At 48.8% G+C, this 23466-nt stretch overlaps 2 protein-coding genes across 3 annotated transcripts in view; one reads left to right on the top strand and one right to left on the bottom strand.

Annotated features, from left to right (window-relative positions):
- Positions 1-18010, top strand: part of FAM53B (family with sequence similarity 53 member B) — a 45894-nt gene extending 27884 nt beyond the window's left edge. For both annotated transcript variants that reach the window (XM_058810411.1, XM_058810412.1), the window contains exon 5: positions 14255-18010. In XM_058810411.1, coding sequence (XP_058666394.1) covers positions 14255-14563 — 309 coding nt within the window. In that variant the 3' untranslated portion in view covers positions 14564-18010. The remainder of the gene's footprint in view (positions 1-14254) is intronic.
- Positions 18011-18906: 896 nt separating this feature from the next.
- LHPP (phospholysine phosphohistidine inorganic pyrophosphate phosphatase) overlaps positions 18907-23466 on the bottom strand; it is a 77209-nt gene continuing 72649 nt past the window's right edge. Inside the window, exon 7 of the mRNA XM_058810518.1 lies at positions 18907-20961. Coding sequence (XP_058666501.1) covers positions 20871-20961 — 91 coding nt within the window. The 3' untranslated portion in view covers positions 18907-20870. The remainder of the gene's footprint in view (positions 20962-23466) is intronic.

Here is a 23466-nt window from a genome sequence, read left to right as displayed (position 1 = left end):
ACACAGAGCACAACCTCCCTCTTCCATCTGCTGCTCAGAGCCAGATAACAGACCTGAAGCACAAATCAGGGAGGACTTTTGCTCCTTGGTCCTCTCCCTGCTGGACCAATGACTGGACATCAGCAGGAGACAGAGCAAGAGGCTGCATTGAAGGACAACCTTTCCCTTCCACGTTCATAAGATTTCTTGCAGTTTTATGATTTGACATTTCCCACATCAATAGTTTTCAGTCACAAAGTCAATGACACGTCAGCTCAGTGAGGAATGGAGATAATGGGGGGTGTGAAGGCCCCAGGGCTCTCACTGTGGGAGCAGGGGTGCCCTGGCCACATCCCAGGGTGGGCTGTCACCTTCTGCTGGCCTTAAAAATTCCCCCATGGTTTCAGTTCCATGGGATCACTTGCAGTGCTTCATCCCAGAGTCACCTGTGTTGGGAGTGTCTGCCCTAAAGGGTTTTTGTAGTGCTGGGGCCAGCAAAGCCTGTATGGTGCAAGGCATCCCCTTGTTTTCTGCAGGGAAACTGCTGGGAGAAATTCACCATATGGGTGAGATCCAACATTGTGTGTGCATTTTCCTCTTACAAGAACATGATATTTTATGGTGTTCTGGGCTTTGCAGTGCAGTGGGTGTTTGAAGGAGTGTAGCGGTATTGGAGGAAGAGATCATCTTTTTATCCTCCAGAGGAACTTGGAAGATAAAAAGGGTGAAGAAGTCACATATTTGGGTGAGATCAGGCAAAAAACATGAGGATTGCTCTTGTCTTTTCATAAATCACAGCAACAACATTTATTATGCCAAGCTTATTTTATTAGATAGTAAACTGGATGGACAGTCAAAACCACATACATGGGTTGTTATACTTTACTAGCCACAGGGTGGAATAGCACAACTGCCCTCTGGTTCTCTCTGTACAAGCAGACAAGCATCATTTCACTTCCCTGGAAGTGTTCAAGGCCTCGTTGGACGGGCTTGGGACAACCAAATCCAGTGGAAGGCGTTCCTGTCCATGGCAGAGGGTGGAATGAGATGGGCTTTAGGGACCCTTTCAGTCCAGACCATTCTGTGGTTGTCTGGTATGATGGAAGGGAAGGAGGAGACTGTCCAGGCTCTGGCTGGACAGACCTTTGTTGCCCTGTGAGGATGTTCTGAGGCAGCTTCTCCCTTGCATCAGCCCAATGTTTGTTGGCTGATTTGAAAAAATGGGCTTGGCCTAGGAGATCCCGAGGGTCAGCAGGAGCTTCCCTTCCCCTCCAATGGATGCTGAGGCCAGGCACATGTTTATAATTTGGATGGCCATGGCTTTGACATGGGTGGGTGATCCAAAGATGACAAAAAATCCAATCACTTGGATGTCCAAAAGCAGCTCAGTCCATGTTCCTGGAAAACCCTCAGCTTGAGGAACAGTTATGTTTTCTCTGGCTGCTGTCCCCCACATCAAAACACCTTCCAAAGTGAGAAAGCAATGCCTGAACGCTCAGTGTTGAGGTGGTTCAACCTCTGGGAGAAGTGATACCACAAGGAAAGGCTCAGAAGCTCCACACTGTGTGGCACAAGCTCTGTGGGAATGGGGAAGGGGTTGCCTAGTTCAGCATCTCTCCTAGTGTCTGTGGGCAGCCCCTCTCCCAGCCCCTGCTGTCCCTCTGCTCCAGGCTGGGTGTCCGGAGCCGCTGCCGAACGCCCGGTGGTTGCTGCAACCAACAACCAACAACGGCATCACTAAGGAACTCCCCAGTGGGACCCAGTCCAAGCAGCTCCCATGGATATTTTCAGTTTCCAGGCAGGAAACCGAGCCAGGCTCAGGTGCCCGTGGCAGCGGGTGAATCCCCAAGGCAGGGCTGTGCTGCTGGGTGTGGCGTGGCAGGGCTGGAGCGGAGTGGGAAGAAAGGGGTTGGGCTCGATGATCTTGAAGGTCTCTTCCAACTTTGTGATTCTGTGAAAGCAGAGCTGTGCAAGGGCCAGGGTTTCAGAGCTGAGAGCTTGTGGAGAGCAGCACTGGCAGGCAGCTCTTGGCGTGGGAGGACTGGCACAGAGGGACGAGCAGGATGAGGCAAGTCACGGGAAGCATTCTTGTCTTTGGTGGGGCACGGTCAGAGCCCTCCCTGGGATGGGAAAGCCAGGAAAACCAACTAATTCCTGGTGGGGAATAAATGTGCTCGAGAAAACTCTGCACATTTGGGCATCTCCCAGGCTGCTTTTAATGCTTCCAGCCCAGGAGATGCAAAATTGGGTGATTTCAGAGGAAGAGCTGAAATAATGACAAGTGTCTGTTTGGCTGCATGCGTGCTCAAGTCTGGGTTTGTATGGGATAGAAACACCTCGTGTGCAGTGGGCAAAGCAAAGGACAGCCAAAGTGTCCAGAATGGACTTTCCAAATATCCACAAAGTACTCACTTTTCAGATGGAGAAACTGAGACATGGGGTTTTCCCTGAGTCCTTGAGCGCTGTTGTCAAAGTGGGAACTGAGCTTTGAGATGCTGGGTACTAAATCAGCATCTGGCTCTGGCAGCAGATTGGTTAATTTTTTACTTGTGCTGGTAACCACGTGTGTTTGTAGGCCTGAAACCTGGTACCATAATCAAAATAAAAATAATTTGATCTGAAAGAAATGTTTTCTTCATACTGGGAGGGATATTTAGGCCAGGCAGGAGGGGAGGGAGCCGTTCCTGGAAGCAATTACATGGCTACATAACTGGGCTAATTAAGAGAGAAAACTAAATGTTGAAGTTAAGCTGGCAGGGAGAATACTTAGGAAAATATTGCCTTTCATTCCTCAAAATCCTGGTTGTGTCTCTTCTGTCTGCAATTCCCATAGCCCAGAGAGGCAAGGTGAGCCCATATCCCTCCCTTTATTATTTGCTCATATGGTACCAAACCAGACAGGCTTCAACTTTGGGCAGAAACCAAACCCTGCACATGGTTGTCATTGAAATAGCAACAATTTTAAAAAGCCACAGGCACCAGGACAATCCTTCTGCTCCTTTTAAATGCACATGAACTCTTTGCCTTGTGCCTCTTTGCCTCAAACTGGGAGTGATCGGGGGGTCTCAGTCAGGTGAGTGGGTGATGATGAGGTGTCATTTAATTATCCAAGCCCAGAAGCAGGTGAGGTGGGAAGAAGCTGGTTTCTATCTTCACTCCAGTCAAGGAGAGTTTGGGTGCCTGGCCTGGCATCTCTGACTTCCTTAACATGAGGATATGAACCATCCTCTCATTTCAGCATAGGGTTTGGGCTTGCTTTGCATCCTCAGCTTTTATTCCTCCTTTCCACATGAAGCACAAGCCCAAGGAGGGCACATCCCACCTCCCTGAGCTCAGCAGTTGTTCTGGCAGAGTGGTAATGAATCTCCTCACGGCTTGCTCTCCTTCCCAGCACAGTGCTCTTGGCCTCATAGCCCCAGGGACTGTGTCTGTAGGTGCAGCCCAGGTCAGAAATGGTTGGGATCAGATTTTTCCATGAATTAGGAGGTTTTTCAAAGAGCTGGTTTTCCTTTTTCTGATGTGAGTGCATCTAAAATAAACAGGAAATTAAAAGTGTCACAAAGGTGACAGGAGGTTTCTTAGACCCCAGGAGTCCTCCCAGCTGGGCTGATTTTGGCAGGAATGAGCGGCTTTACCCTTTGCAAGTCACTCAGAGAAGCATCTGGGTGAATTAGGTGAGAAGATGGATTTTCTAAAATAAAACCACACTCTGCCAGAGATGCTGTGTGGTGGAGAGACACCCGCTGGGTTTTCCTCCCCCGTGGTCTGGTGGATTCTTCTCCAGAGGAACTTGGCATGTCCCACCTCCACATCTGCTGCTTTCTGACATCCTGGTGTGAACATTTCCTGGGATCTCAGGCATTGTGTACTGAAACATCTCGTGGCAGCACAAACATTGGGTTTGGTGGCTTGGCTGAGTCATTGACGGGAAGCTGAGCCATAGGCCAGCCCTGATCTTGGTGTGTGCAATTGCCTTCCTTCACACAGGCTCTGGGCAGCTGCAGGGGACTCATGACACATCTCCCACACCAGGGACTGCCACCCTCAGTGGGAATTTGCAATAATCCCCAGCTGTGGCCATGCAAGCCCTCGCTATCTCTTCCCCATTCTGCTTCCTGCTGTCTGAAATTTTGATGTGGTGGTCACGGAGAGATTTCAATTTGTGTTAGGATGGTTCCAAACACAGCTATCCTTTATACAGATGTGGTTTTTAAATGGATAATTTATTTTTATATCTGTGTTTTTATAGGTATATGTTTATACATATATATTTAAATGGTTAAGGCCAGGCTAGATACAGCTTAGTGCAGCCTGGTCTAGAAGAAAGTGTCCCTGCCCAAGTCAGAGTTGGAATGTGATGGTCTTTGAAGTTCCTTCCAAGTCAAACCATTCTATTTTTCTAATTTTTCTAATGTCTATATGTATTTGTTCAACCCAGCCATGTTCCCTGCAGCACAAACCCTAGACAGGAGTAGCCCTGGCTGGAAATGGAGGGTGGTGCTGGAGAGTTTGAAAATACAACTTTCCATGAAAAGAAAGGCACAAATATCTCAGTGGCATGTAAGGCTTTGCACTGCTGACAGGAATTGTCAGATGTGATTAGATACTGGTTCCTCCCAGCTGTAGAATCTATGTATTGGTAGCAAATGAAGACTTGGAGGTGGCTCTTTTGCCCCATTTCTGATTGCTCTTCAAGGTTTTAGTCCCTCTGTCAGCCTTCAGAGAAGTTGCAGTTTGAAGAACTACATCTGTCTCAACAAATGTTGTACTCCTGGTCTTTTCCTCCTGAGTTTTCTCTAAAATCCATTTAATTTTCTACAAAGGTTGTACCCATGAACACTGAGGATTCCCAGGCAGCTGTCAAAGCATTTCTCCTCTGTGAAGCTCTGTAATTATGTAATGTTTGCAGTGTATGAGACAGAGAGTAGTACTCTAGAATAAACAAAGCAATTAAAATACAATATTGCTCTGCATCTCCATGGCTTATGGAGAGCATCTCGTGGTCATGACTTCACAATTTCTTCTCTGTGAGGGATGGGTGCTGGCAGCAGTGGGCACAGCTGAGGAGGAGGTGAGGGTGAAGCCCTGGGTGTGCCTGCTGAGGGTGAGCTACAGAGAGGACTTTGTGCCTGTTGTGGGAAGGGTCTGGGCACAAGGGGACCATTGACGTTGTTCCCTGGACAGACAGAGCCTTTCATGGGTGACTTCACTGCCCTGCCAGGAGCACGTGCCTTCAGAGGATGGAGTCATTTGCACCAGGGATCACAGGAGCATCCCCTGAAATGAGGATGTGTGTTCCTTGTGCTTTGCAGCTAAAATCAGTTAAAATCAGCTCCAGCCTGGGCTGGAGATCCAGAGGGTGTCCAGATACAGCTCAGAGTGTAATGCTTGTGGTGGTTGGGAGCCTGGCTGGCCCCTCTGCCTTGTTTTCCCTTCCAAACTTAGGAATGCTGACAGTTTCCATGAGGATGCAGGCACAAAGGAGTTTGTACACTCCCAGGGCTGAAACAAGCAGCTCGCCAGTTTGAAATTATTCAGGCTGGTCTTGGCACTGAGTGGGAAGAAATTTCAAACTGCAGGGTGGGAGAAGGGACCTCTCCTCTCTGAGCACCCAAGTTTTCCCTTGAGGGGTAAAAATCTCTAATTTTCACATAAGAAGATTTTCTGTTTAAATTTTGGCATATTTCAGGCTTGCTGGAGAGGCCAGGAGAGGTGGAAGTGATCTTGGTTGGCGTCAGCACCTACTTGAGCTGGTGACAAATATTTCCAAATGCAGTGATAGGCAAAAAACTGGAGGTTTTAAATTCCATACGTATCCCAGGAAATAGTTTGCTATTGATGTAACTTCTGAGAGAGATTCCAGCTTCCAAGCCCCAGTGTTTTTTAAATAAACAGGAATGAGAGTCTGCAAAGGTCAGTTTGTGGCTTGGTGGGAAAAAGCCTTTGGGTGAGGATCAAAAGAAACTGGTTTGAAGGTGGGAGGGACACCTTCCACTATTCCATGTGGCTCCAAGCCCCAAAAGTCCAGCCTGGCCTTGGACACTTCCAGGGATCCAGGGCAGCCACAGCTTCTCTTGGCACCCTGTGCCAGGGCCTCCCACCCTCACAGGGAAGGATTCCTTCCCAAAATCCCATTTAACCCTGCCCTTAAGGCATTCCCCCTTTTCCTGTCACTAAAGTCCCTCTCCAGCTCCAGTTCAGCACCCTCAGGCACAGGAGGGTGCTAAGGTCTCTCCCAGTTTCATCCCATTCCATCTCCTGCTCCTGGCTGGATCTCCTGCCCTTGCCTCCATCCTCCATCCCCTGCTCCCAGCTCTACCACAAGGCCCAGGGATGCAGAGCTGAGTGCTGCACTCACATGGGAGGACAGGGCTGGGAACACAAACAAAGCTTGGCAGTGTCTGTCCCAAAGATGGACAAAATCCAATTGTATCCCGAGGATGCTCATCTGATTCACCACGTGCTCATTAACCCTCCATCCCCAGGCTTGTGTGTGCTCTGTGACTCCAAAAAGCAGCTTTTGGAAAGCACAGGGATTCAGTCCTGAAGGAGTCAGCATGCTCAAAAGTGGCATTTTGGCTCAAAAAAGCCAAAAGGGATTTTTGATGATGGTTTACAAAAAAACCCCAGCACTCTAGGAGGTAGTGGGAGTTACTTGGAACCACTTCCTTGCAAAAACCTCCCAAAGCATTTGAGGAAGGCAAAGCATTTCAGGAAATGGTGCTAAATAAGTAAATAATAAATAAATAAGGGCCCTTCATTTTTCCTTTCCAGAAAAAGATGCTCAGGGTTAGCCTGAGGTTGAGGCTGTGACAGAAAAATGAGGTGTATTTTAAGTCTGCATTGGATTTGCAGGAGGTCTTGGCAGGTGGGGGCAGTGGGTGCAGGTGCCACACACTCTGGATTTTTGGTCATCCACAATGTTATTTTATCCCTTTATTTGCTGGTATTGTCTTTTCACTACTGCTGAAACAGTGACATGAAGTTTGGTTTTAATTTTTATAAGGTCCTGCCTTATGATTTAGACCCTGAAGTGAGAACCACAGCGGCACAACAGAAATGTTACATCTGTGCTGAAAATTATGAAGTATGGAAATGGAATAGGGGCTGAGAAAAAAAAAAAAATTCCATATTAGTGATGTTTCATCCTACCCTGGGACAAGTCAAATCAAGGAATTTCCCCAAAGATGAGCCACTCCAAATCCTGGGGTTTTGACAGCTCTGGGGACAGGTCAGGCTCAGGTTCCCCCTTTTCCACTGAAATCCATGGCACTGCAAAGCCACCAGTGGGAGAGAGAGCAGCCCTGCCACTGTCCCCACTGGGCTCCTGGCACTGCTGAGTGCATTGGCAGGAGGGGCCTTGTTGGTTTTTGGTTTTTTTAAAATTTTTGTTAAGGTTAGGATTGAAGTGTTAGAGATGGTATTTTGTAGGTTTAGATGCTTATTATTTTTATTTATGAGTTGTGAATTTTTTCAGTATTTTATTAATAAGCTATAAAATAGCTATTTTTATATAAGGTTTTTAAAGTTAAATTATTTAACTAATAAATGATACTTAAACTATTTTAATTTTAATTTAATAATTATTTGAAGTTTGTAATGTGGATTTTTTTGTTTCATTATAAAATATTATTTAAACTTATGAAGAAGAAAGTGAAGAAGAAGGCAAAGAAGAAAGAGTAGTTATTGTCTTAAATTTTTTATTTTACTTTTATATATATTAATATATTTTAAAACTTTAAGTTTTCTATTTAGTGCTATTATATTCTTCTAATTAAATTATACCCTTTTAATCATAGTGTTATTAATTAATTTTGGAAGTTTACTCTATGGCTTTGGAGGAAATATAGTGTTTTGTTGCAGGTTAGAGTCTGTTAGTACAGAAAGTTTTAAATTCTCAGGGCTCTAACAGGACCTGCAGTGCTCAAGGGATCTGGATCCCCAGAGAATGCAGAGAAGGAGGCAGAGGTGAAAACCTGTGAAGGGCAACCTGTAAATAAATAAATACAGTGATCACTAATGACCTGTCTGAGCAATGGATTTTTCCAGCAAAGGGTTTGGTGTCTGTTAGAGAAAATATTTGTTCTTGGCAGGAAATGAGGGTTTCCTCCAATTATTGTTATGAATAGGAAAGGGTTGGGAGGCTGTGCTGGGCCTGGGTCCCCACATGTGGGAGGCTGTGGATGCTGTGGATGCTGTGGATGCTGTGAGATGCTGTGGATGCTGTGGGATGCTCTGGGATGCTGTGGATGCTGTGGGATACTGTGGATGCTGTGGATGCTCTGGGATGCTGTGAGATGCTGTGAGATGCTGTGGATGCTGTGGATGCTGTGGATGCTGTGGATGCTGTGGATGCTGTGGATGCTGTGGGATGCTGTGGGATGCTGTGGATGAGATGCTGTGAGATGCTGTGGATGCTGTGGATACTGTGGATGCTCTGGGATGCTGTGGATGCTGTGGGATGCTGTGGATGCTGTGAGATGCTGTGGGATGCTGTGGGATGCTGTGGGATGCTGTGGGATGCTGTGAGATGCTGTGGATGCTGTGGATGCTGTGGATGCTGTGGATGCTGTGGGATGCTGTGGATGCTCTGGGATGCTGTGGATGCTGTGGGATGCTGTGGGATGCTGTGAGATGCTGTGGATGCTGTGGGACGCTGTGGGATGCTGTGGATGCTGTGGGATGCTGTGGGATGCTGTGAGATGCTGTGGGATGCTGTGGATGCTGTGGGATGCTGTGGGATGCTGTGGATGCTGTGGGATGCTGTGGGATGCTGTGGATGCTGTGGATGCTGTGGGATGCTGTGGATGCTGTGGATGCTCTGGGACGCTGTGGGACGCTGTGGATGCTGTGCTCAGGTGGGACGGTGGAGCCCCAGAGTGGGTTTCACTACTCTCTGATTCCCTGCATTGCTGTATTTCTCTGTGATTGCTGGGATTTGTCTCTCCAGCCTCTCCCTGGGGCTCTGTAGCACCAGAGGGATTCCCACTGGTGGGTCACACATCAGCTTTTGCTTTTGCACTTGTGGAATCTCCCTGAACATCCTCAGTGTCAATGAGACAGATACATACTCCAGAGACAGAGTAGAGCTGTGAGTAAACCCAAATTTTCTCCACAGGCTCCAAAGGCAGCATCAGAACTAATGGCTTAAAGCCTCCTTGTTGCTTTTTTGGTTTTGTTTGTTTAATACTGTGGTCTGAAGTGGCTTGGAAGGATAACAGACATTTCTGAGCCTGCTCATGAAAGCTGGTTTTCACACCAAACAGAATTAAAGCAAAATTATCTGCTAGAATTTTGAATGCACCAATGGTGCCTGTTGCAAAATGAGGATTAGGGCTGAGTAAAGGTTTAGTGAGTGAGAAGGGGAAGGCTGGGAAGGCAGACCCTGAAGACCAGGGCAGAGGTGTGGTACCCACTGGGGGCAGGGCAGGGAGCCACCCTCTGCTCTGGGATGCTGCTGCAAGGTTCTGTAGAACCTTGGCCTGGTAGAGGCTGTGGGGCTGCCTGTGAACTACTCAATGCCTCCACAGATCAAATTTTAAAAGAAAATAGAGCAGCACATGAGTTTGAGCTCCCTGACATGGCAGCACTGTGCCTAACCCAGCTCTGCTCTGCACCAGGCCCATGGCCTCCTTCTGCTTCTCACACCCCCATCACTGCCTCCCGTGTTTAACTTCCTCAGCTATTCCAGCATTTCTTTTCCAACACTTCAGCACTCAGAGGATTGATGAATTCAGAGAACTTCATCACTCTGAGGAGTGAAACACTTCTGTGGGAGTACAGGGTCAGTGCAAGCCCCCTGACCTTCCCCCAGAGGCAATGTTGATTTTGGAAGCCACATGGGGCAATGGTCACCAGTGCTCCTTGTGGCAAGGTGGATGTGTCTCCCTCTTTTTGGGGTGGCCAGACTGCAGCAAGGTGTGTGCTGGTGAGACTGGGGCATCACTGAGAGTGTGATGGACCTGCTGGCAAAGCTGCTCAGATGCTCCTTTGTTATAAAGAGGAGAATTGGTTATTGGAGCCTCAGGATTAAGCCATGCTTGCTGCAGCTCCCTCCCCATGTCCCTTCCATCTCCACTCCCCAGGAAACCAGCCTGGGCATGGAGTTGGAGAAGATTGTGGGTGCCTCAAAGGCAGTGCAGAGCTTTGAACCCCAGTGATGTGTTTGTGTGTGTGTGCACGGCCCAAATCACAGCAGCTGCCATCATGAAGTTCTGCAGAGTTTAAAAACCAACTAAAACCCATTTTCCAGTCTCATTTTTTCAGTCTCAAGCACCTCTCCCTCCTCCTCAGCAGCACGGATGAGCGCTTTCCCTGGCACAAACACCAAGCAGGATTTATCGTGATGAAACAACCAAAGCATTTATTATAACGATATAAAGATAACAACGCAGGCTGGAGGTGTTTTACAGGAGATGTTTGCCTCAGAGAGTGATTTAAACCTGAGCCAGGCAGAGAATCCCCCAGTGGAGGTGACTTTGCTGGCTCGGGAGGGCTGGCAGAGGCTCATCATTCCCACATGGAGATCACTGCCCGCTTCCCCCTTCCCTCTGGCACTGAGTTATTTTCAGCTTTCTGAAGCAACTGTAGCCCAGTGTGCTAAGAGGAGGTGATGACAGCTTGGGAGGTAGGGCCCGTGCTGCTGACAGCTTGTAGTGTTACACCTTTTTGGGAAAATTGTGGCAAACACCTGGCAGGGTGAGGGAAAAAAAGAAAATAAAGGTGTTTGAGCAAAAGCTGTGATCCCCACAGTGATCACAGTCCTGCTGATGTTTGCTCTGGTAGAGCCACCACGTTTGCAGGGATGTGTTTTGGGAAGAGCTCACAGCTGGGTGTTTCAGCATGGGAAAATCAGACAGGGGAACGTTGCTGAGGGATTTCTCCAGCTTGTTGTTGGGGCTCTGTATCCAACAGCCCCATCCCTGATGGGGAGGGAAAACCTGAGGAGAAGGATGGATGTGAGGGGTGAGTGGCTTCCTGCAACCTTCTCTGATTGTAGCCTTGGTCCCTGCACAGTGTGGGGCATCACAAGACCCTGTGGGAAGGAGAAATAGCCTCAGTTTGCTCACCAGTTGATCTGGAGCAACCCTGCACCTTATTCCAAGTGACCAAGAATTTCTTATTTATGTATTTTTAGATGATTTTTCAACTACTTCCACTAGCAACACCTCATTTTCTCTCTGAGGGCTTGCCCAGTGTGCTGGATTAAGGCAGCTTTGGGAAGGGTTGGGGGAAGAAAAACCAGCACCTCAAATGGTCAAAAATGGGTCCTTGTGGTCAGTAAATGTGGTTTTGGTGTAAGGTGCGTTACAGGTGCTTGCTGGGTGAAGTCAGGATGGCCAGAAACATCTCTCAAAATCCATCTGTGCTGGATTCCCCCAGTTTCCCTGAGAGCAGCAGGATTTGGGGTGCCCCTTTTTGTCTGGCACTGGAGGCCAAGGTTGTGGAGAGGCTCAAAGGGGCCCAGAACTGCCTGGCCATGGGGAACAATCACCACATTGTGCCACCAAACCTGCTCTTTGCTGGCTTCAATAGAGGACTTGACTGCCTGGTTTCTCCAGCTCAGCACCTCAGCACGTGCTAAATTCACCCCATAAATAAAAAATGAGCAAAGAACTCTGGAAGGGCTGCAGACAGACAGTGCATTGATGGTGGAGGCTGATCCACCACTGCTGGAATCTACCCATGAAATGCTGGCTTGGTGATCACCATCCTGGGGGGACCCTCCTGACCCCAGCCACTGGCAAGGTGAGCTGTGGCATTTTTTGGCAGGCAATACCTGTGAAAACTTGCTTTCTGAGCTGTCAAACCTGCCTCAGAGGGAGCATCTCTGCCCAGAGAGCACCTTCTGCATGTGGCCTTCCTCCACCAGCAGCTGCTGCAGCACCAGGACCATCAGAAGGGGTTTTCCATCCTCTTGCATTCCCTGGAATGACTCCAAGGGTTGCAGTGTGTGTGGATTTGAGCAGGGAGAATGAGCCTGTTGGCTTGGTTGCCCAAGTCCCATAAAATGCAAAATTTCCCTGGAAGTCAAATAACTTCATGGCTGTTCCCTGAGATGTTGTCCGAGCTTGGAAATGTTTTTCTTTTGGATGGGAAGAATGTCCTGTCAGTGTGTTGAGTTACTCTCCAGTCTTCATCCTCCTTCATCCACCACCACAGGAATCACTCATCTCCTCTGAAGCACTGGAGAGCATCTCCCACCCTCTGAGGATGCTCTATCCCACCTGTAGCAGCCCAGCATGTCCACACCTGGGTACCAAACCCTGGGAAAGGCCTGATCCAGGAGATGAGCTCGATTAAGAAGGAAAAAAATTAACATTCCCAAAAGTGCCAGAGTTTTGTTTGTAGAAGGGATTTGCACTTCTGAGAGGGCTGTTGACTTTCAGGAGACCTAGGCTGTTCAAGTGCCTAAATCACTGTTGGAAATATGCTTGCAAATTTTGTGAAGTGCTTAGAAAATATTTCTACTATGTCCTTGGGCCTTCTGCAGTGGTAATTATGAGTTGTCCATTAACCACAGTGTGCAGCTCTCTGCTTGAAGCTGCTGCATGCTCAGCACCCAGAAGACAGAGGCATGGTTGGGATTAAAAAAAAATATGACCAGGATGATGTGAAGGCTGGGTGCAATTGCATACTTAGAGAACAAATGTCCTTTTTTTCACACGGGCTTGGGGTTTGTGGGTTTTTGAAGGTTTCAGAGACTGAAGGCCATGTGAAATGAAGCTTCCCCCAGCTTGGGCAGTGGCCAACTCCTCCTGGGGCAGCAGGAACTTCTCTGTTTAGATAGAGCAGCCTCCGCAATGACTCTTTTTACCATGTGCATGGGGTAGAGGAGCACCCAAAGCCACTGGTCCATGGGTCCAACTCAGCACAAGGCCCTTTGATTTGTAAAGAACTGATTGGAGTGTGATGCAGAGCCCCTGCATCTCCCTTAGGGGCTCTGTAAATGGGTGATCTTCCTTTGTTTACAGCCTGGGGTAATTTGTTGTGGTGGAGTTTCTCCCAGCTCACCTGGATTTGAATGAAAAAACCTTCAAGCAAATATGCCTAATTCCTTGGGAATGCCAGTGGGGATGCTTCGGAGCAAGGTTGTGTCTCAGGCTGTGTGTTTGATCCTGAATTGGGCCAGCCAGAGCAGATAGAGGCAGCAGCCCTGTCACTCTGTGTCACCAATGCTCTGTTGGGTACTGAAGTTCTCCTGGCTCCCTCAGCTACTCCTGGTGCTCCAGATCCTTCCCTTGCTCCATTCCTCCCTCTGGATACTCTCCTGCCCCTCTTTCTTGTCATGAAAAACTGACTGGTAACAGATGAACATTTCTAGCTAGTGACGGGGCTGCCTTCCTCCCAGGGATTTATGGAATTCCCATTCAGGCCTATCCCATGGGTTGTGTCCAGAACAAATGTCTGAGAAGTGAATGCTCCATCACTCACTGGCTTGGTGAGAGGCTCCACAAGCTGCTGAGATCCTCCTCAGCCTCCTCCTGCTCAGAGCACACACTCTGCCACTGGCATGGCCTTGTTATTTCCACTGACACTCAGTCATGTGGGTTTAGTTTGTTCTTTAAAAACCAGCCCAGGCTGAAGGCATTCCCTGGCAGGTGAGCACGCTCATGGCCAGGCTGCATCCCTGGGAGGTTCTGCGTGCTCTGCTCCAGAGGGTTTGGAATGCTTGCATGCTCCTTGTCATTCTCAGAGCTTGAAACTGTTTAGAAGGTGTGACAGTGCATAAACTGAATCAGGTTTCTGGCCAAGGTAACCAGGCATGGAGACTTGGGGAACAGACAACTGTGCTCGCCTGGTCTTTAGTGAGGGGAACAGGAACAGACATGAGCCATCACAGAGGAGGGTTTAGCAGGATATAAGCTTTCAGCTATTGAAAGAAAGTGCTGAAGTTTTTCTTGGTTAATAAGGGGAGTTATTGGAAATGTTCATTCATTTTTGGTGAGCTCTGTTCTGCCTCACAAGTGGAACTGGGCGATGCATAGGGTGGAGATGGTGATGGGACCCATCCAGAGCAGGCTGGGGGTGGTTTTGATCCTGTTGCTTTTTGCAGGGGCAGGGGGGCCACAGGACCTGCCATGGATAGGGAGATGGAGTGTTGCAGCATCTCTCCATCTCCTGAGGACCTGCTGAGTGTTCCTGCTGCTCTGCTTGTTTTTTGTTGGGCTGAGGGAGCTCGGGTTTGGGGTCGGGAACACTCCTGGCTCATCGGATTATCGGACCGGATTATCTCGGTCTCCACCTCAGCTGCCTCTCTCCCCTTCCTCTGCAGAACCGCCAGACTTTCAACAGCCTCACCTGCCTCAGCAGCACGGCCGAGGACGGCTCCCAGCGGCTGCCGGGCCCTCAGGCATGGGCGGCGGCCCCCGAGGTGATGCCGGGCCGGACCCCCGCCTGCACCCCGGTCCCGGAGCCGGCCCGCGCCCGGCCCTGTGAGCACCGCGCCAGCAGGGACGACCTGTCCTGTGAGGAGGAGGAGGAGGGCACCGCCAAGGAGGAGCACAGGGCGGCATGGAGGAGCACCGAGAGCCTCTTCCAGCTGGATGGCGAGCTAGACATCGAGCAGATCGAGAACAACTGAGGAGGGAGCAGCTCTGCCCGCCCTGGGCTCTGAGGGCTGCCAGCAGGGCCAGGGAGGGCTCCTGGCTGGCGGCGAGTTTGTGGGATCCTGTCACTGCTCCCCTCCTGCCAGCTGGAGGGGACCAAGCAGCTTTGCCAAAATTTCATCAGGTATTTAGAGGAATTCGTGTGCATGCGTGTGTAAATCTTGAAATTCTTTGTAACTACTGTAGCCGGAGATCAGCCAGGCCGAGGAAAGTGCCTATCCCACGGGGAAACCAGGCACAGGGATCGCCAAAAACTCAGAATCCATGAGAAAATGGCTTTTGCCAGGATAGGGGTGGAGTGATGGAGCTGGCCATGCTCCCACAGATTCCACCTGTGCTAGTTCAGAAAGGAGAAACCACCACCCCTGGGGCTGGAGAAAGGGGGACAAAGCAGAATATTGAGATTTGCAAAGCGAGCACTGGCTGGTGGCACCGGGGTGGCCACGGTTCCTTTCCTCCGGCCACATCCCCTGTGGCCCCAGCACCCCCTCGCTCCCCATGTCCCTGGCAGTGCCGTGAGGAGGAAATCAAAAGTGAAGTCTTTTGCTTAAATTTAATAATGGCAAGAGCTGGATTTTTACTCCTTTATTTTTAGTTTTCCTTTTCCTGATGAGGAATTAAACAGATCCCTGGCCCATGTGGGGCGGCATCCGCAGCAGCACTTGCTGGGTGCTGAACAGGGATGCTCAAATGCCTTCCTTCCCTATTTTTTCCTTCCCAGCCCCCCTCTCTCAACTCTTTTGGGAAAAAAAAAACCCTACTCAGGCTCTGTGCCACCCTCATTTGTGTTCCCAACACCCTGTTTTGAGCAGGGCTGGGCTGTTTACCCATTTACCAGCAGCTGTGCCCACTTTGATACCCAGGGCATATCTGCCACCATTTTTTTTGGCTTTACTGTGAAGGGCTGCCTGCCCGAGGCACGTTGTGGAGGGGTTACTTGACAAAGTCAGCTGGAAAAAGGCTGAAAATCCAGGTAGCAGCACTGAAAGCTTTTCCTCTTCCTGTGCCTTTTTAAAGCACAGATAAAGTGGTGACCATTATATTTGTACGATATGAATTCTCTTTGCTAAAAATAAGCTGTCCACTTGCTAACAGGTTTAGAAGGACACATATTTCTTTTTTCTCCCTCTGGTGTTTTTTTTTTTTTATTATTATTTGTTTGTTTGTTGAAAGCTCTAGGAAAGCTGTACAAATATCTTCCAGCATCTTCTGGATTCCTTCTGCTGGTTCCTTCAAGCTCAGGGGTCACTTCCTGAGCTTTGCAAACCTGAGAAAGGAAAAAAATCATTGATACCAAGAGCAGCTGAAGACAGGACATTTTTAATGGGGTTCAGCAGCCCCACTGGCAATGCCTTGAGGGTCCATAACTCAGAAAGGCAGAGAGCTGCTGGTACAGGTTTCATTCATCATTTCTGGTTATGTTAGTGCACTTTTTTCCACAGTGGTTTGGGATGTGTGTGGCATCTCCCACCACAGTGGAACCCATTGGTTGTTACCCCTGTCCTGGCACTGCTGAGGTTTTGCTGGTGGCTGTGCCCACTCCCTCCAGGCAAGCAGGACAAACCCCAGATATCCAGGGAGGGGATGACAGGGATGTCTTTTCATTTTGGAGAACCCTCCAGCTCTTTTAAAGTGTCACTTTATGCATCACTTAGAAAAAAATATATCCTGGGTTAATTTTTCTCCCTCCTGTTGTGGATGGTCCAGCCACGCCAGTGTTTTCCCGGGCTGCTGCCCCTCTGTCTGTGCCCCTGCAGTGGCACCCTCACAGCAAAGTTCTTGGCTTTGAGTCTTCCTGATGCTCCCTCCATCCCTCCCTCCCCACCACTGACAGGTCCTGGTCTGGGGGCACACAGCTGCTGCTGGCCACAGGCACCTCCTCAGCTGAGCAACAAAGGGCAAATCCACCCAAACCCACATCCAGCCACCACCTGGGCTCTCACCTGGGCATCCCCAGGGCTGGAATTCCTAAGGGCTTCTGTTTTCTTTCCAAGGGCTGCTCCTGGTGCCACGCTAATCCCCAGAGTGGGAAGGTGGCCAAGGGACCACGGCCCAGCTGTCCTGGACATGGTGGCCGACGGGCCACGGCGCAGCTGTCCTGGACGTAGCCGTAGCATTCAGTTTACATTCAGCACAACCCGTTTGCCTTACTAAAAATGCTTCTCCAATGAGTCATGGCCTTAGACTGGGCACGTTGGCGTAGGCACAGACTACAGTTAGCGACAGTTTTGAGGCCACAGTGGTGTTCTGTTGGGTATTTCTTGTTGGGTTTGTATGATTTCATGTACTTATTCTCAGTTTAAGAAAGCCTTACTTTTTACTTTTTTTTCTCTCTCTCTCTCTGTAGAGGTAAAACATTTGTGGATTTATATATATATAAATATATATATATAAATAAAGTAATTAAAATATTAAATATAATATAGTATGTGCCTCAGATTCAGGGGACATCCTGTTGATTGTAAAGTCAGAAGTGGCGTTGCTCCCCTGGTGTCAGGAGATCTCTCCCCTAGGCAGTGGGAGAGCAGGGCATCCCCTGGGGGTCTTGCTCTTGGTTTGTAAAGGTTTTCACTTATTAGATATTTTGGGAGCCCCCCAAACCCCCAGCAAACCCCTGCCGGCTGCCAGAATGTGATACTAAAGTAATATGCAGACAAGGGATGCTATTCCTTGCTAGGTAGCTAAAATAGGTTCATTATTGTGAAGGGACTCAGTGGCTTGTCCAAGGTGTGACCCAGTCTGGGCAGCAGCTGTTTTGGGATGACACCAAAGCTGTGGCAGCAGCAATAAAGGTTCTTCATCCTGAAAAAAAATAGGATTTTAACACAGAAAGTCTTAGCAGGCACACGGGAGTTTTGCTGTGTGTTTTGCAGATGTAGCTCTTTGAGCCTGTCCTATGAAAGAGTACATGAAAAAAAGAGAAACCAACAAAAAGAAGCGTTTGTAAAATAGATTGTAATTTTTCCACGTGCTAGCATAGCCTGTTTGGCCAATAAAATTGTGTTTCAAGTGCATTGTTTAAAGCTCCTGGCTGCCCAGGCAAACAGACTGATGTAGGATGTTCTAGGATTGTAGCAGTGCTTTGCGGCGTGTGTGGGTTCCGTGTTCGAGAAAGAAAAAGAAGAGGATGGCCAAATAAAAAAAAAAATACACAAAACAAAACAAAACAAACCAGAAAGATGGGAAGAAGAATAAAAACAAAGCCTTCTGAAGCTATGACCTGTAGTAGCCAAGTCTCGCTGGCAATTGCACAAGCGCCGCGGGCCGAGCGTGTCCCGGGAGGGGCTGCCCAGGTGTGCCCTCCCCGGGCGGGCCAGGAGGCTGCTCCTGCCCCCTCCATGACTTGATTGCACTAGAGCAGCTCAATCTCAGGAAATTGCTTGTTACTTTTACTGTGTAAATAAAGCTTCCTGGTTCAATAAGCCGTGTCTGGCCTCTCCGTGCTGTCCTTGTGGCCGGGTGCGGCTGCGGGGTTGGGGACATGGGGACATCACTGACCTTCAGGGTTGTGGCACTGGTTGGTGTTTGATGGGACTGGAGTTGGATGGAGACCCCTCCTCTCCTCTGCTGGCTGCAGCTCCTTGACATCTCCATAGATGCTGGGAAAGGATGTCCCAAAAAATGGGTGGGGGTCAGGAAAGCCTTCAACCAGGGGCCTCCCTTGGGGTGTCTCTGGAGGAAGGGTGTCCCAGCCATGGGGTGCACAAGAAAATGGACATTTTGTGATATTCACATGCAGACAGACACTCTGCACCCTCTCCATGGTGAGGGGACATCTCCCATGCCTCCCCCCCAGCCTGTCATTGAGCTGTAACACAGCCAAAGACATAAACAACAAAATGCAAACTGAAGTGCCAAGTAGCACCTCCTTCTTTGTGTTTGAGGACAAACATAATATCCTGCCTCTTAAAATCTAAACTCAGAGCCCACAGCAGGCCAAGGGCACATGGGGGTGTTAAAGAAGTTCTTGGGGAAACAGGGCAGTATCTCCCTGCAGCCTTTGCAACCCAAAAAGGAAAACGGCTGCACTTCCTCCAGCAGGCAGTGTAAAACTTTCATGACAGATGGCAGGATGTTTATCTGCCTAAACTTAATCAGATTGAAGTGATAGGCTTAGTATAATAGAACAAAAAAGGAAGAATTAGGGGTTAAAAAATTCTCAGTGATCCATCACAGCCTGAATGTTTGACCAGGGTTTCCAGCATCCTTCCATGTGTGTGGATGCTGACAGTGCCATACACTTTGGCTGAACCACTACCCAGAGGACAGAAGATGCAAAAACAGACCCAAAAAATTGCACTAAGGTCATTTTCCCAGATGTAGTTTATTTTATTAGAACTTAATTCCCAGCCTCCTTTCCCCTGCTGTCCCCAAGGGGTGCTATGCAGCTCCAGGGCCAGCTGGTAGCTCTGAAAAACAAGTGTTCCAACACTCCAGAAACAGGCAGCATCATTTTGGTGTCCTTCAGTGAGTGGGGTCATCTTCAGCTGTTGGGACTGCTGGAAACAGAGCTGAATTATCCTTTACCTCCTGCTTGCAGATGCAGAGAGCAGTGGCTGAATGCAGTGGCCAGCACATGCTGCCTGAGAGTATGGATATATATTAAATATATGTAACACAAACATAATTACATGATTTCCATGGTCCCCTGGAGATCTGGGGCAGGTTGAAGCCCAAATACTCTAGCCCAAAGCCCAAGAGTGTACAGAACTGCTGATATGTTGATTAAAAGTGGACTTTTGCCTCTACAAGGTGACCCTTGCAAACACTACCACATGTCAGTGAGGGTGGGCAGAGGACTTGATGGAATAACCTCTAATATTTTAATTTTTTGACCCATCTTGAGCCCCTTCCATGCTCTTGCCAGGTGCAGCATGGCCAGGTGTTCCCACACATGCTGCAACAGCTGCACTGCAAAACTGACAGGGGGAGAAACCAAAATCCCAGGGGAAGGGCTGCAGTGCCTGGAGGCAGGGAGCAGCTCCTTTTAGAAATCCTTATTTTGATTAAGAAAAAAAGGCAAATCTCATGCCTGTCCTGGCAGCAGGAGGGGGCTGAGCTGGAGCTGAGCTGCAGCAGCAGATTCTCAGCAGGCCTGTGGGGCAGGATCAGGCTCAGGGGATGTTCAATGAGTACAGAATCCTGGAATCTCTCAATGGTTTGGGCTGGAAGGGACCTTAAAGCTCATCCTACTCCACCCCTGCCATGGGCAGGGACACCTTCCACTGTCCCAGGCTGCTCCCAGCCCCATCCAACCTGGCCTTGGGCACTTCCAGGAATGAAGCAGCCACAGCTTCTCTGGGCAAACGGCGCCCAGAGCAGGGAGCAATTTCTTCCCAATATCCAATCTAAACCTGCCCTTTTGAAGCTGTTCCCCCTTGTTGTATCACTACACGCCCTTGTGAAAAGTCCATTTTCAGCTGGAGCTGTGTCCGACTCTGCTCTGACAGCTCAGGGACTGCACATCCAGGATTTTAATGGGGAGAGGCAGGAAACCCACACCCCCTCCCACACAGGCTGCTCACAAACCCCCCCCTGCAGAGGGAAGGCAGAGACCATCAGTCCCATGGCCTTTTCCAGATTTTCCAGGCAGGGAAAAGCATTTCAGGTCCTGTAAACACCTCTGCCAGTGCTGACCCAACTGAACACAGTGACAAACTAGGCCAGATCCAAAGGACAGGGTTTATTCCTGACAGGATGGGGCAGTTATTCCCTAATGTGTTATTGATTCCTGTGCCCCCTCCTTGGGCTGCTCCAGACAGGCTGGTCCTGGCAGAACCACAGCTCCTGCATTGCCAAGGCATGTGGGGCTGTCCCCTCCACAGGGCTTTTGTGCCACCTGAGGCACACACAGGAGCTTGGTGGCCTCCATCAGCCCCAAGGACATCCCCCATCCCACACAAGGACCCCAAAAGGCACAGGACATGGGGGTTAAACAGGTAAATCCATTCAGGAGGGGGTGCCCAGGCTCCCTGTTTCCCACCTCCCCAATGTGAGCAAAGATCAAAAGGGGGAACAGCCCCCAGCATCACCCAGAGGAGGCTGAGGCCCCTCACAGGCACCAAGGGCAGGGCATTCAAGACTTGCCAGAGGACAGCAGGCTTGGTGTTCCCTTGGGTGGGAGGTCAGGAGATCATTTTAGTACCATTATGTGAAATATTTCAGAAGGTGGGTGCCCACCACCCTGGACAAGGCTGGGCTGGGTTCATTCAGGTGAGATGGAGGTGGGAGAGGATGAAGTGGATCCATGGAAGGGCTGCATGTGAGGGCTCCTGCTGGGATTTACATCTCCTGCAGGATGATGTCCACAGCCTCAGCCAGGTTGTTCACGTAGGCATCAGGCTTCACCTCGGGGTGGTTTTCATCGGAAGGCCTGGAAGGAGACAGAGGGGCACAGCTGAGCAAGGGCAGGATCCCAAAGAGCCCCCATGTCCCTGGTGATCCTGCTGCCCACAGAGCCCAGGCAGAGCCAATGGAGCACCCCTGAGGTTCACAGAATTCACAGAATTTCTGGGTTGGAAGAGACCTTCAAGATCATCGAGTCCAGCCCAGCCCCAACACCCCAACTAAACCCTGGCCCCCAGTGCCACATCCAGGCTCTGTTAAACACACCCAGGGATGGGGACTGCACCACCTCCCCGGGCAGCCATTCCAGAACTTTATCACTCTATTTCCTGATATCCAACCTGTATTTCCCTTGAGGCTGTGTGCTCTGGTTGTGTCAGTGCTGCTGCAGACAGAGCCCAGCCCCAGCTGAGCACAGGCACCTTTCAGGAGCTGTGAGAGTGATGGGGGCAGCCCTGAGTCTCCTTTTCTCCAGGCTGAGCCCCCCCAGCTCCCTCACAGGTTCCTCTCAGGGTTTTTGTTCCCAGACCTGTGCCCTCACCAGTGCCAGGGACAAGGGCACAATGACCTCCCTGCTCCTCTGGCCATACCATTCCTGACTCACATTCCTCCCTCTTCTGTTTGTTTTTCCCCTTTCTCTCTCCCACACCCAGGTCTTTCCCACATGCCCAGGTGGATCCAATGTCCTTTGTGCAAATGAGCTCGGCAAAACTTTGCAAAACCTCAATGGGAAGAGAATTTCCAATTAGTTAATTAACTAATCCAAGCGAATGCACTGCATTTTACATGGCACTTCTTCATCCAGGCAATAGCAGCACCAGGCAGGGATTGCTGTAAGGACACCTCACTGCAAGCCTGGGACCCTACAAAATTACAAATAATTATTCTCCTACGGCTTTTATCTAGAAATAGGCAGAGAAAAGAACTATTCCCTTTCAACCTAGAGACACAGAAAGTCTTCCTGAAAAGGAAGGTTCTGCCAGGGTTTAATTTTGCAGGACCACCATCTCCTGCAAACCCAGCAATGCTGGTTTGAAATACCACCAGAAGTAGGCTCATTCTCACCCTCCACCAAGTCAGCACCCCAAAGCAGAGTGACTTGAAGCCATTTTTTGCCAATACTTAATTAGCAGCGCTGGCCTAACGAGGCACAGCTGCACAATCCCATTTTGCTGATTTAGCAGCACTGCTGCTGGGGAGGGGGTAGATGTGGGAGGCAGAAATTTTCCAAACCTCGTGGTCCTGTTGTGGCTCTTGGGCTGAGAAACCCAACAGCTGCTGAAGGGGAAACATATGTACTTTATACACTTAATGACCTTCCTTTGGGAGAGAGATGGGAGCCCAAATGTCCACCTCCCACCTCTCCTGCTCCCTGGGAAGGGCAAACCTTTATTTAGCACAGCCTCTCCGCGGGGAAGATGCATTTCCCACCGGATGCAGGGGAGGCACAGAGATTATTATTATTATTATTAATGATGTGCAGGATTTGGTGAGCACTTGTCTGTACAAGCACCGAATCACTTCTTCTGTCCCAGCACTGAAGCTCCCCAGGGCTGTTTCCTTCCTGCTCTTTTCTCAGCAGTGCTCCTCAGCCCATGAGCTCCTCACAAAGGCATGGCCTCTTTTGGAAGCCCACACTGTGTGCTTGAGGCTCTGCTTGCTGCAAAGCTGGGCTATGAACTAGAAAAAATGAAATATTTTTGTATTTTCAGCAATATTCATCTTTCCTTGTGTCACCTGCAAAGCCATGCCCAGCACCATGCTCCAGGAAACAAACTCTGCATCTTATTTAAAGGGTGGATGCACATAATATTCTTTAAATATCCCAATTCCATCTTGTTACAGGGCTAGGGAGCAATCAGAATAATTACTATGATTTTTTAGGTTTTTCTCAACTGAAAAAGAGTTTGCTGATGGAGAAAAGCCTTCACACATAAAGCAAGTAAAAATCCAGTGTGTATCCATCCCTTCAGTGGTAATTACTGCTCACTCCTGATTTAACCAAGTGGCTTTGATGAACACAAAAATAACTCTGGCCATACTGTAAAATATCAATTTCTTGTCACTAATCCCTAATTTGAGCGGAGAACTAAATAAAGCAACCAACAAAACTTCTCTTTGCATTTTACACCCTGAAAAATGTTCCTTTCCTAGATTACACATTAGGAGAAAATTCTAAGAACTGCCTGAAATGAATGCTTCTATGAGAAATTTTCAATTACACAGCACTCTTTGATCTATTAAAAGGATTTTGTGATTAATATCTGTGCTGACTACACAGAAATCCATCTGTAATTCAGCTGCTAAATGCCAGTCATCAAGGAAAAGTCCTGTACACACTTAATGGGTGCTGTGAAAAGGGGGTGTGTGTATGTATTTATAAATATGTATAGAAATATAGAAAACATATATTTATATATATTTAAAATATATTTATATTAATATATATAATATAGAATATATAAAAATACATATAATATATGTATTTATATATATAATTATAAATATATATAACATATATATAAAAAATTAT

The sequence above is a fragment of the Ammospiza caudacuta genome, chromosome 9 (genome assembly GCF_027887145.1).
Source record: "Ammospiza caudacuta isolate bAmmCau1 chromosome 9, bAmmCau1.pri, whole genome shotgun sequence".
Lineage (NCBI taxonomy): Eukaryota > Metazoa > Chordata > Aves > Passeriformes > Passerellidae > Ammospiza > Ammospiza caudacuta.
The sequence above is the reverse complement of the archived record's forward strand: the minus strand, read 5'-3'. Positions and strand labels throughout refer to the sequence as shown.